At 36.5% G+C, this 13,444-nt stretch overlaps 1 protein-coding gene across 20 annotated transcripts; it reads right to left on the bottom strand.

Annotated features, from left to right (window-relative positions):
* Positions 1-3,125: 3,125 nt before the first annotated feature.
* Positions 3,126-9,340, bottom strand: LOC131246302 (uncharacterized). Of its 20 annotated transcripts, XR_009171297.1 has the most exons (7): positions 8,266-8,981; positions 6,238-7,344; positions 6,089-6,125; positions 4,234-4,279; positions 3,767-3,794; positions 3,484-3,558; positions 3,126-3,408 (listed from the first exon to the last, which is right to left on the bottom strand). XR_009171297.1 is itself a non-coding variant. In XM_058246269.1 (6 exons), the coding sequence occupies exons 1-5, from the start codon at positions 8,298-8,300 to the stop codon at positions 3,807-3,809; spliced, it is 309 nt and encodes a 102-aa protein (XP_058102252.1). In that variant the 5' UTR covers positions 8,301-8,981; the 3' UTR covers positions 3,126-3,558; positions 3,767-3,806. The 20 variants fall into 20 exon arrangements, 1 of the variants encoding a protein (XP_058102252.1); XR_009171305.1 differs by having other exon boundaries at positions 3,484-3,794; positions 6,089-6,352; positions 7,289-7,344; positions 7,710-8,981; XR_009171296.1 differs by having other exon boundaries at positions 3,484-3,794.
* Positions 9,341-13,444: the final 4,104 nt, after the last annotated feature.

Here is a 13,444-nt window from a genome sequence, read left to right as displayed (position 1 = left end):
CATGTCACATTCAACCAATTAATTATTTGAACCATGGCCATAGACCATTGCATGTCAAGTTCATGAAACATTGAGTATGACTAACATGAGGGTAAGATGGGAACCTGGAATCATGGGATTGAACAAGTAGTAAACAAAGCACAATGATAGAAAACCACATTGCCAATCTTGAACTCACTAACGGATTGAATAACTTTCCAATCATGAGACCCAAATTATACCCACTAAGAAAACATATCAAATGGATACAACAAATAAGCAAACACAACACAAACACAAACTAAAACCATGTATTTTTGCAACAACTATTTTTGTAATTTAGTTTGACAAACCCCATCAACAAGATTACTTTCCAACACCAGATGGTTGGTGTAGTTCCTAGACTTGAGAGATTTGTACTTAAGGGTTCAATAAAGTAAAATTCGGTAGATGGAAAGTAATGCTTCATACACAAACTAGTAATGCTGTTGTGCTATCATGTACCAATTTCCGAAGAAGTAAGAAACCATGTCTCAGAGTTATTTAACATAAACATTCTAGATAAGAGAAACACCATGATCAAATATAGTTTGTATACTAATGCAATCTGCAAAACAGTACAGTTAGTAAAAATGACACTTTAGTGAGGAGCATTGCGGAAAAAAACTGTCAAAAAGGGGCTGGGAAATGTATTCCAAGGTGAAGGGAGCTGAGATTCTGCAAATCTTCCCATGTTTCTTCAAAAAACATATTCAAATCTGGAGGGTAAATGGAAAAAGCAGTCTCTTGTTAGAATAATATTTTTTCTTTATAAGGAAAGATATAGATTCTTCAAAAAACAGAGAAGACAGGAGAAAGGAAAGGCACTTTCCTAGCAAAAGAAGAAGAAGAAGAAGAAGAAAAGACTTGAGTATATTATATGTAGAAGATGCACATTCCATTATATGTAGATGGACTCAAAAATGCAAGCATCATCAACTGGAAGGTCAAGAATCAAAAGACAATCTTTATATGATCTTCAAACATGAAATCTAGGATAGACCATCATACCTTTCAAGGCAGGCTTCCTTTCGACTTTTGTCTTGTTCAACCTATTCACTATCTCATTTAGGCGCTTCTCTACTCTCATGGTGCAGACCTATGCACGAGCATCACAACCATTTATAATTAGAAGGCCCTATCTCTTCACACAATGAAATTTTGATCAATATGCAGAAAGAAGCAAGCTGCACAATGCAAAATCATTCATGCTAATGGAATCTTAAAGGATTGATACGATAAGTACTGATATGATCTAATTCATAAGTTTTTACATAATAGCTCATGTCAGATTACAGGTAAACAACTTCTACATGATTTTTTCAGGACTTAAAAGCCAATTTTGCATTTTTCAGGACTTCAAAGACTTCCAGAATCAACTTATTGGGAAGAGTTTCCAAACAAAATACATACACATCTAATGGAATCTTAAACGATTGATACGATAAGTACTGATATGATCTAATCCATAAGTTTTTACATAATAGCTTATGTCAGATTACAGGTAAACAACTTCTACATGAGTTTTTCAGGACTTAAAGCCAATTTTGCATTTTTCAGGACTTAAAAGACTTCCAGAATCAACTTGCTGGGAAGAGTTTCCAAACAAAATGCATACACATCTATTCAGCTGAAGTGCAAACAGAGTTCTAAGAAGAGAGTAGAAAATAGACCAAAATTATTCTAAGAATTGGATGAGTAAAAGGAAATTTTTGAATAATTTGGCTGTATATAAGCTAGAAGTCCTGTCAGTTGCCAACTCGAACAAAAGATGAAAGCATACAATGTCATTCAAATGGGCAATACATTAATCCACGTGGACCTGCCTTAAAATGTACCAATCTAAAATGGTTGCCTAAGTCAACAAATGGGAGCAATTCAAGATCAACCTATCACTTAGAAATCAAGTGGCACTTTATATGCTTCATAAACTCTTGAAGCTACCAGTAGTACTATACAAGAAACAACAACCTTGCATGCACTATGTGAAAGCGGAAAACCTGTTAGCCAGCAAGAAACATGCTACTTAGTACTGCTGCAAAAAAAAAACAGAGATGTGACAGAAGTGAGTGATAAACGATTCATCCAACTTAGCAACCACCTGAATAGGATGAAAGTTAGACTTCTTGAAAATCAAGGAATAAAATTCCATTGTGCGTGTCAAATAGACTTCATAATGCAGGATTTGCTGTAAATAAGGACAGTTTCAGATTTTGATGAACTACAAGTATGAGAAGTGAGCTTGTAACTGTAGTTGTAGCAAAAGCGCCTAACCAAGAAAGCAGAGACTTCCTAGCAGCATAAGTAAGAACCAATCAATTTTATTTCGTTGAAGATTTCAGTGATCATTTTCAGCAAATAATCCAAACAAATGTCATGCCACTTAAAATGCAACCATATCCACCTTATCTACTTACTCCTAAATATATACTACAAAATTTAGATCCTGCTGTAATGAATGAATGGCATGCCTTCCGTCATCACGAATAAATCCTCGATGCCAAATTGGGCTGACCTGGAACCCTTCTAACACGGTTATTGAATTCCTGTACAAAATAAATGAGAGTCAAGGTTTCTTGCAGGTATCATAACTTGGGATGGCAAAAAAAAAAAAAGTCACTCCATTTCCATTGACAGATTTTCATTAAAAAAAAATAAAATGATAAGCTATTAGAATACAGAAAGCAGAATGAATGGAGAAGGAAAAGGTGACACTTCTACGAATCATATGAACTTCTAAGCAAAAAATAATGAAGCATAGAAGTATCTCACCTTGGGTACAAATAAAGCACCTTTTGGACTAGTAGCATTTTGTATAGCAGTGTGGAGGTCCTCATCAGTTAAGTCATCACATGGCCATGTAGCTTATTGTCTGCCATAAAAATGAACAAGGTTTATCAGATAAACCATGTGCAATTAATAAAAACATCAAACACATGATAATAACACTACCAGATACTAAAGGTAATAAATGGAAACATACATAACGACATTTATCACTCATCAAGCACCAAAAAAAAAAAAAAAAGAAGGCCATTGTTGTTGTCGCAGATAAAAAAAAAAAAAAAACTGTGGACACTACAATGTCATTTTACAACATAACAAAGTTGGGACTTCAATCATTGGATATAATCAAGCAGAGTTTATTTAATCAAGGCCACTTAATGGAGTGGCCCTCCAACTGAGTCTCCCTTCTATGAAAAGCAAGAAGACAAATTGTACAGATTATAAACCAAGTGCCTTAACAACACATACTTTTCCTTTCCCATCTACACAAAATGTAAGTCATTGATCGACTGTGTAAAAGTACTTTAGCTTAGGTTTACCATTAAATTTAAATATAAACTCCTTGAGCTTTATACATGCAAATGTATGCCATGTGCCAATCACCTGAAACATAATGAACAAAAATGTCAAGTGGGCTTGAATAAGAAGCTAAATGATCTAGAAAACAAGGAATCATACCTCCACCCGAGAGCTTTGTGATGTCTTCCTCCATCTATGGAATTGGATGGTCATTGTCAAATTGAACCCATTTACCTGTATCAAGAGCCATCCTCGATGCTCAGAACATACAAAAAGGATGGATTAAAAGGCTTCATAATTTGCCTGAGTTAAGTAGACACTTACAATTTTCGTCTTCAAACCCTTTTACACCCTTGTTTAAGAATTCAATGTAGTCATTTCCATGCCTGCTCCACAAATGCATCAACATATTTTCATGGTGAAAGTTCACACACAAGATTACCTCTACTCCGGCAATAGCAATCCGGCATCTACACCAACATCTAAAGGGCTACAAATGGCTGGTTAGTAAAGCTGCAAATGGAAGCGAAATTCTTTCAGTTTCTCAAAATTGTGGGAGTTGGGTTTAAAGCAAGAGCTCCATATAGGCAGTTGTTTTAGGGTTAGGACATGAAACTGAGAAGCATGGAAGAATCCCAACTAACTTAGAATGCCAAAAGGATAAGAGAACTATGATAGATGCATATTTAATAAGTTGGAAATTCATATAAAATAAGATCATAAGAGAGTTGTCAATAGCTGGATGCCCATATCATACAGGCTCTGTATCAAAGGGCTACAATCAGCTATATCTGTTACATGTTGATAGAAATAGAAAAGTCCCCTCTTGGTGTCCTGCCTTCTATCCTCTAAGCAGCATGAGTCAGATTATAGCACAAACATGCCTACATTCATATCCATATTTCTAACAAAATGGCCTATCCATCAAGTGTATTTTCAAGATATTGAAGCGGGACTGAAAAACAATCAAACAAAAGAGATCAGGACGTCATATGTATTGAGCATAATTCCACACAGTAGCTAGAGAAATTAAAGCTGGCATTGGTGGAATTATGGTACTTACAGGATAGTTGTCAATGTGCATTACATACATGTAAACAAACAATTTTCACATATGCAAAGGTAGGTCAACATGCGTCTATGTGTAGGTGTGATTGTGCATATGCAAGGATTTGCCAACAGTAAATCTGTACCAATATATGCACTAATTCCTGCAACATGTGCATTTTGCTCACAACTATACATCATGCATTTGCATCCATGCACACTTTCATGAATATTTAATGCAGCATGCATACAAATAAAGATAACTAGCTTAGGAATCTGAGAAATTTAATTTTTGCTGTAAAAGAATTATACTTGAGAAAACTTCCACTCAATTTATCAGTCATATGGCAGCCAAAAAGATGACAAGGTTAGGAATCTAAGAAATTTAATTTTTTCTGTAAAAGAATTATACAATTTTGTCTCTAGGTTAATCTGAAGATATGGTACAAATTAATCAACATACAGAAAGTTTTCATCAGATTTCTGGAAAACTGAAACAGTTATCCCATATTCTAATAATGAATTCAGGACTCTAAACTTAAAAAGATGCTACAAAAAAAAAGTATAAAGGAACTCGTAGCCAAAAAGTAAGCTGAATAGTTCCTTAAGAAAATGTATTTCTAATTCAGATAAGCCTCTCCTGTAAAAGAAGAGGTTCAACAAATGAAACTAAGGAAATACTGTCAAATACAAAGATGACAGGGGAGTACAGCCAAACTGCATTGGATCTGCAGAATATTACCAAATGGCCATTTTCATTGTATTGGAAACATCAACATTGGTTGTAAATATCAAAATTATGCTACTTGATAGAGAACATCCACAATCACACCTACACATAAACTCTTTTACAATCCAAACAGTGTAAACAAAAAAAAAGTAGTTTTCTGCAAAAAGAATTCTTTTCCATAGATTCCTCGTAAGGGCCTAGGTTTACTTCGAGATAAATAACTCTAGCATTTTTAATTCCTATTGAATTTAATATAAAAGATGAGACTAGTTTCTCTTCTTCCGTTGACTCAATCTTGTAATGCCTCCTTTTCCCATTTTGCAAGTTAGATCCATTTACAATCAGTAAGTTGTGGATCTCAACTAGCAGAATATCATGTAGCATAAAGAACAAATGTTAGAGTTGCATGCAAACTTTTACAAAATGTGCAGCCCATTGGCTCAAACCAAGAGCTGAGAAGAAAGGGAATGGTGGTCATCTTTGAAATTCAAGGGCATTGGTGTCTTATGGTACTCAAGCGCATAGGCAAAATCATAGAACTAAGGATATAATAGCAGTTGAGTATTGACCATCTACTAGACCAGAACAAAACTGTATCAGTTCTATGAAATCAGCCTAATTTTTCACCTTGAAGTTTGGTTAGCTGCAAAATCAAGGGTAATTGGATTGCTTGTGAAACTCAGGAACAACATGTTTTGGACCTTTGGTACAACCCAAACCAAGCTTTTACAGGTAGAAATATTAACAATGCAATGTATATCCAGATTGTTTGGATGAGAACAGGACCGCAGTTTCACATGTAGAGAGAGGATTTATTCATTTCCACTTCATTTCCAAAAAAAAATGAGTCAAAAATGATTTTATTCATGACCATGACAACTTACATCCCTACATTTCATACGCATACATACATACATATACAATAGGTAAGCTGCACTCAAATCATGAACTCATACTGAAAGATTGAAGCCATAACGGCTCCCTTACATTTGCTTGGAAGGCTCTGATCCTTTGGATCTTCCAGCTGCAATTTGTAAGTATAGAAGAAGAGGAAAAAAGAAGAGCAAGCTTGTTTCAAGGTACAATGAGGTAATTTTTGCAAGTGACTGTACAAATCAATCTTAGAAGAAACTCACAGTTTAATCGGCTTAGAACTTCTTTTCTCCATAACATGACAAAACTTAGTATCCACTTGGCCTTCAGATAAGTGAGTTCCACTTGGTCTACATCATATGTACCCATCCACCTTAACTAAATGATGATAAATAAAATCAATTTTCAAGGATACTCATACAAGTAAGCTAAAGGAAGAATGAACATACTTTAAAATTTTACATTCTACTTGGTAAGGAATTATTCAAAAAAATAAGAAAAATGAAAAATCCAATCCCAAACAACCACAACCACAATTATTAAATATACTAGACAAAATGGAACATCCAGAATAAACAAATTGTCACACTGCCAAAGCTGCTAGATATTCAAAAAAACAATAGGATCTACCAAAGGTACAACCAACCGAAACTTGTTGTTGATGGATTGAATATGACCCCCAGTAAAAGTATGAATGCTCAACAACCTTACAAAATAAAGTTAGAGGGAAAAAATTAATCAACTTGTTGGCTGCATTCTTTTTAGATGCATAGCAATAGCATACGTTCAAAGTTTCCAGGAAACATATAAAAGCAAGCTAAAAACAAAGAAAATATGAGATGCATCCTTTGAAAGAAAGGTATTTGGCACACTTCACCAAATTAAATATGACATCAGGTCTGAGTAAAAATGACGCAACCAAATCAAGAATAAAGAATCTCAATTCCGGTGCACCTTTATTTCCTTGAAGTCCAAGCCATAAAATTTCTTCACGGATGCAACAGAAGTAAATATGAAGGATAGTGCATTGACATCCATTAAAATCGAACAGCCTGCAATCTGTTATGCCAATAATCATAACATTCTTCCACTCTTCTACTCTAGGCAGCACATGTAACAAAGGGAAGCTCACATATGACCTGAATCTTTAAAGTGTTTGTATACTATTCTCAAAGCAAGAAAAACCTATATATATATATATATATATAAAACCGTCCATGTTTTTAATCCTATCTATTCCAAATATATTTAAAAAGACCAAAATGTCCCTTGATCCTACTGGAGGTGATGCTTTAGGGATGCCAATTGCCTCACTGTCATTTCCACAAATACCGTCTATGCGTCCATTCCCACATTTGTTGTAGTGTAAACTGCAATGGAAATCAAAAATTGAAAATATCAGTTTCTCAACAAAAACTAAAAGAAGATAGAATTTCACAAATGCCGCCAATTACCAAAGGCATTATTTATTTATTTTTTCAATTTCTCTGTTTTTGGGCTATGACCCATCTGTGTGATTGTCCAATCAGTCAATGGTCTAGAACACCGGAGACATGTTTCCGTGTTGGGTATATAGGTATTATGGTGTGCACTCCATAAATTCCACATCATAAGGAAACTAAGTTGTGTTTAGCCAAAGAAAATTGGTTTCTTGATGCATTCTACTGTTTTCTGTTTCCACCTGTGCATATACACATGTTTTATCTGTTCATTTGTTCTGCACACTATAGCTCACCTGATGGATCAACTGCTACACCTGACTGATTACTGAGCCACGCGTTGACAGAGATGGACAGCTAAGATCTTGCACTTGTTTTCTATCTAGGCACATGTGACGGCATGCAAAGCGGTTGGATTGTGAAGGCTTGAGATATTCAAATCTCAATACATCCTTAAGCATTCAAAGGAAAGATAGTTCATGTTAAGAGCGACCCATGTGGCTGCATGCTTAGATGATCATAACCATTGCTCTAGTGGACCCTTTCCCAGATAGAAAAGAGTCCGAAAATTGCACCGGCAAGCTTATTCTTGCTATTTGAATGGTGGCCCTCAAGTTCGAAGCCAAAATGGTCAAAAGTTCGCTATCAACAGGGAGCAATCAGACTGATGCCACTTATCCAATCACACATATATTCATTTAGGCCAATTCATAGGTAGTTGAAGTAATGGCCTCAGACATTCTTGGTTGGGGCATTTTCACCAACAACTAACATGCATGATTTGCAGGAGACGGTATTGCCTAGAGCTAATCAAGATGAGGGAAATAAATGAAAGAAGAAAGAAAAACTCACCCGCTTTTGTAGAGATGCTGAATTTGCCCTTCCATGTGTTTCCGTTGGTGGAAGAAACAAGCAACCAAATTCACAGGCCTTTGATAGCTCACTGTTTTATTTCGATTGAGGGTATATGTTGAATCTTATGCCAATCCTCTCTGCCATTTTCCTGCATTCTGGCGTTGAATTCATTTGGCATGAGCACCATCAGTTGGTAAGGTAGATCTCCAGTAATATCACTATCGCTGGCTCAGTGAAACCAAAAACCCCCAAATTTTCGAATCTCTATTGGATAATGGCAAGATTTTTTTCCGATTTTTTTTGTTTTCTGATTTTTCAATAAAATGGCAAAATTGTCAACATTTTCGGTGATTATCGGGGACAAAATCAAGTAGATATCCAACATAAATACTGGAAAATCCAAAAAAAATAAAAAATGAGAATGCCTTTTTCCTTTCGGATATGTTTGAGAGAGTAAATTTCGGCACCTTCCAAGTAGTTTCAGAAGATCCTCGATAGTTGGATTGCGGATCGACAATTCCGGTCTTTAAAAGGTCTGAAATAAACCCAAAAGTCTTTGATTATGGTAATGAATTTCAAGGATTTCAGCGAGCTTTTCGGCATCTTGTTGAGATTCTCCAACAAAAATTCCTCCGATCTCGGAATGAATCGGCATTGAAGATGCTTTTTGAATGGGAGTTTTAGGGTTAAAAAGGAAAATGGTTTCTGTTTCCTTTTGTTTATGGAGCAGGAGAGAGAGAGAAAGAGAAAGGGAGAGAGACCGAGAGGGAGGGAATCGGGGGTGAGCGAGTAGGAGAAAGGGAGAGAGATCGAGAGGGAGGGTCGGGAGTGAGGGAGCGGGTGAGAAGGAGAGATATTAGGTTTTTGTTTTTTGTTTTGAAATTAATGTTTAAAACTCTTTTAAATTTGAAACGCCATGAGCCGTACCAGAACAAAAAAACCCAGCTGTTTTAAATTTGTAATTTTGGTGTAGTTTGAGTATGGTGCATTACCGTTTCAAATCAGAAACAGCTTAGAGCCGTTTCTGAACCAAAATCCTAACCGTTCCAATTTAAGGATTTTGGTGTAGTGCTAAGAATGTAGAAGAACTATAAGATGAGGAACAACGGGCATAACCTGTCAACGTGGAAATAGGAACATCTTCCCAAGCATATACCACACTAGAAGTTGTAGAAACCTTTCGGGACATACGAGGGGCCATGTGGCAAATGACATACATCACCAGGGCCCAAGCAGAGAACATCGCGAGGTTACTTAGGGTCTTTCTCGAGAGATTCCCGTAGTGACACTTCGATTCTCAATAATTGAGCACACTCAATGCAATCACCAAGTCACGATGTGACTCAGGCAAGAATATCAACCAATTACATAAACATTCATCAAATAAGACATCAATAACCAATTATTATTTGTCCATATTACTCCTAAATTTTGTTCTAATACAAACTCAACGGATAACATCATCGTTCATGACAAAGAAAATTAAAAAACTAGAGGTTTACTTCTTTAGCTTCTTTTGCTTGTAAGCATATAGCGCTTCTTTTACTTTTTCTAATTCTTCAAGGGAATGTTCAACAAATCACAAGGCCACTACCGAATGCATGTAATTGTTTCCTCGTCCTAGAATATTAAGTCCCAACAGGTTGAGCTATGAAGCCCACTATAGTAGATCTATGTATAGGCTTAGTGTGTACATTTTATGGTGATGGCCCAAACATGGGTACTTGAAGAAGCAGTGCGGGAAATACAGTACAGAAATAGTTTTGGCCCAATTTCGTCCCATGATCACATGGGGCTAACTTTCAGTGTGCCATTAGGTGCCCTTGGTAGTCCTATATATGGACTTCAAAAATAATAAGGTAGGACCCACTATTGCGCACACATAATTTTTTGCACAAGGCCAAACATGAGCATTTCAATTTTCTTCACAGAATTTTCTTCACAACTATGCCTGGCCCCATTTTTGAGATCCACACCCCGATCATGTGGGGTCCTTTATGGCCCAAGAAAAATACTATTCTCTCGCCATAGGTATAAGCCAGAAGGTCTAGGTGGTGTCTCATGCCTATCCTGTACGTGGGGACCACCATAGAGCCCCAAAGTTGGTCCAAAACTTAGAAAATCAGATATATATGTAGTTCCAAGAATGGATTTGTCCCAATTTTGGGTCAACTTCTCAAACACTTGGGGGCTATTCCTGATGAAGTGGTGGGACATCCCAATACTCAGACATATCAAACAAACATCCCCTATGGTGGTACCCTTTTCTATAGAGCATGGAGCCCACCACAGGGTGTTAAAGAGGCCACATGCGATATAGTTAGGTACTTAATTTTCAGCAAACTGTAAAAGTGCAAAAGAAATTAAATAAATCCAATGGCAAGTGGGGCCCACATGCTGGCAAAGCATAAATAAGACACACATCAATGCACATGGATTTACATATTGGATAAAATAATAAAATATATAAAGCACAAGTGGTCCCACTCCTAAGTGGGTCACAATAAGAGGATGAATGTTACAGACAACATACATACAGCATACACATTAAGTAGCACATGGAATATGTTAATCAAATCTCTATGATCAAATTTTCTGTTGAAAAATTTAAGCTAATGGATGATTTTAGAATACATCATTCAGTCTACATATAGGTTTCCGACCATATAGGGTCTTGGATTCATCTAAACCATACATATATAACAATTCAAGATTTATCCTTAGAGAAGTATCTGTCGATCTAGAATTTTTTAAATTTTATCAACAAAGAATCAGACCATAGGGACCATACTTATGATTATTAACTAGCTCAACTAAGCTATAAAAAAAAAATCTCAAATAGATCTGACCGTTAGAATAACTGATATCACCCACACAATATGTAGCCACAACAAGCCCTAAGATACATTTTCATACAAGGCCAAGATTTCAATGTCTAAACTCCGATTGAGGCGTATTATAGACTATTAGAAAGCTACTTCAATTTATTACGAACCCAATGAAATATATATTTCTATTGGGTTCAATAAAGGGACAAAACATGGGTCCGTTTTTGGTAAATCAGGACCATATGTGCACTACTGGACAACAACCAAGTAAAATTGATGTTATGAGAGATTAGACCGTTAGATAGCCATACAATGTAATCTAGAGTTACCACATAGTGTGATGCATATTAACACCATATTTTACTTCTAATCTTAACACAATTGATTTTATACAATTTTTATAAGTTGTTGTCTAAATAGGAAAACGAAATTACATGTAAAAGGTGCAGATATAATGTTTATCTTGGTGAACCATACTGACATGGGCCACCTTGCTGACCACCATGGCTAGCCATACATGCACACAGGGGATCCACACCAGTGGGCCGAAATAAGGAAGAGGAAGATGAAGAGAAAGAGGGGGCATAGACTCACCTTAAATGGATGGACAGATAGATGATGATGAGTGGTCCACTCCCTATAAGCTTGATGATAGGCCACACCTTGGCCCCACCCCCCCCCCCCCCCCCTCTCTCTCAAAATTTTAGAAATTTTCTAAGTGTAGCAAAAGTATGAGTGTAAGAGAGCCCCTACTCTTTTATAGACAAGGGGGGTTGATGTGGTAAGATGATGTGGCAAATTTAGAGGGTCTTATTGGTGCTAAAAGTGAGGTGGAAGGTGGTGTATACTATTGGTAGTGGATGGATGAGGTGGATGGTGCTAAGCATGCATTGGCTAAGGTGGACAAAATATAGGCTTACATTGGCTAGTTGATGGATAGGGATTGTGGGTTGTATGTGATGGATGGTGGATGATGTGGTGGAGTATTTTCAATTAGTTATTTGAATTGATGTAGCACAAAATAAAACATGCATTAAATGCATGTGTAGGATGAGGGGCCATGATTAGTTTCTAAGGCATGGGGAGACGACTAATGATGGATTTTAGGGTAGAATTCATTTTTATCTCATATGTGATAGCTCTCCATTTATTATGTAGTGCTTGTCCTATCTTGTGATAATTTCTATATTCTAGAAAGTGGGCTTTAGGCCCACATGGGCTCAAGTCCATTGGGCCTAGCACAATAAAGGTTGCTTATGTCACAAGATATGTAATTTGGGTCATGGATTCAATGGCCCATATCTCACTAATGGAGTGTCAGATTGGTGCATGGTTTTCACTATTGCGACCGTAGCGACGACACGGTCCTCACGACAAAGGTTTCAAGTTCATCTGGGACAAATTACTTGGGTGGGGTTGTTAAGTACACTTGGTTCACGAGCGATGTTACAGTGTTCTGGGGTCTCACACGATATGACTTCGATTGGATCGACAATCCCTCGATGGGTGTCGATCAGATTGAAGGCAATATTCGATTCCATTGAATAAAAGGCCGAAAATTGTCCAATAACCATTTGCCTTTTTCTTGGATTTCCTTGATTAAATCGAGGTCATCCTCGATTGAATTGAAAATGGCCTGGATTGTCTAGCAACTCATCCACCCTTATCACCAAAATTTTCAATTGAATTGAGTCATGATTGATCAAAACAACGATTTTCCATCTCTATCTAGTAGAGACTCATTACACCAAGTTCTTGGATGTGAATGGATCCTAAGCTTTGGCTCTCCGATGAGAGTTCAATGGAGCCTTGCCCTAAGTGTTTCCGATCTAATTCCCTTTTCTTGATTTACCCACCCACTCGAGTGATTTTCTTGAGTGGATTTGAAGAAACTAAGCCTTATGTACTTAATAATCTCAATCAAGGCAGTCCTAGGATTTAAGTTGCTACGATTAGTTTGAGCAAACACAAGGAATTGATCCTAGGGTTCTCATTTCTAAGTTTTGAGTTCCAAAGCACATCATACTAGAAGTTTGATTCTAGGGTTCAAACTTTTAAGTTTGACTTCCATTATTTAAGTAACCATGGAATATTTAGGTCCTATGGTTCACCATTCCCAATTTTTATTTATTTATTTTAAAAAAAAAAAAAAAAAAAAAAACTACATCAGCGTGTAGCTTATGATAAGTCCCCAACCCATGGTCCAGTTTATCTCTAAACTCATGCTCTCATACCAACGTGTAACAACCCAAATTTCATGAGTTGAGCATGAACTCAATCCCTAATATTCTGGGTGTCACTTATACTTTGTGGTAGTGTGAATTGACTGTACTTTTAATTAATATCCA

The sequence above is a fragment of the Magnolia sinica genome, chromosome 5 (assembly GCF_029962835.1).
Source record: "Magnolia sinica isolate HGM2019 chromosome 5, MsV1, whole genome shotgun sequence".
NCBI classification, from domain to species: Eukaryota; Viridiplantae; Streptophyta; class Magnoliopsida; order Magnoliales; family Magnoliaceae; genus Magnolia; species Magnolia sinica.
Note: the sequence above shows the minus strand (reverse complement) of the source record. Positions and strands in the feature narration are given on the sequence as shown.

Coding starts and splice junctions, on each gene's coding strand:
- LOC131246302 (XM_058246269.1), bottom strand. CDS start 8,300: ATGGAAGGGCAAATTCAGCATCTCTACAAAAGCGG. Junction 7,345..8,265: donor CAGCATCTCTACAAAAGCGG/GTGAGTTTTTCT, acceptor TTTCCATTGCAG/TTTACACTACAACAAATGTG. Junction 6,126..6,237: donor AGTTCTAAGCCGATTAAACT/GTGAGTTTCTTC, acceptor TACAAATTGCAG/CTGGAAGATCCAAAGGATCA.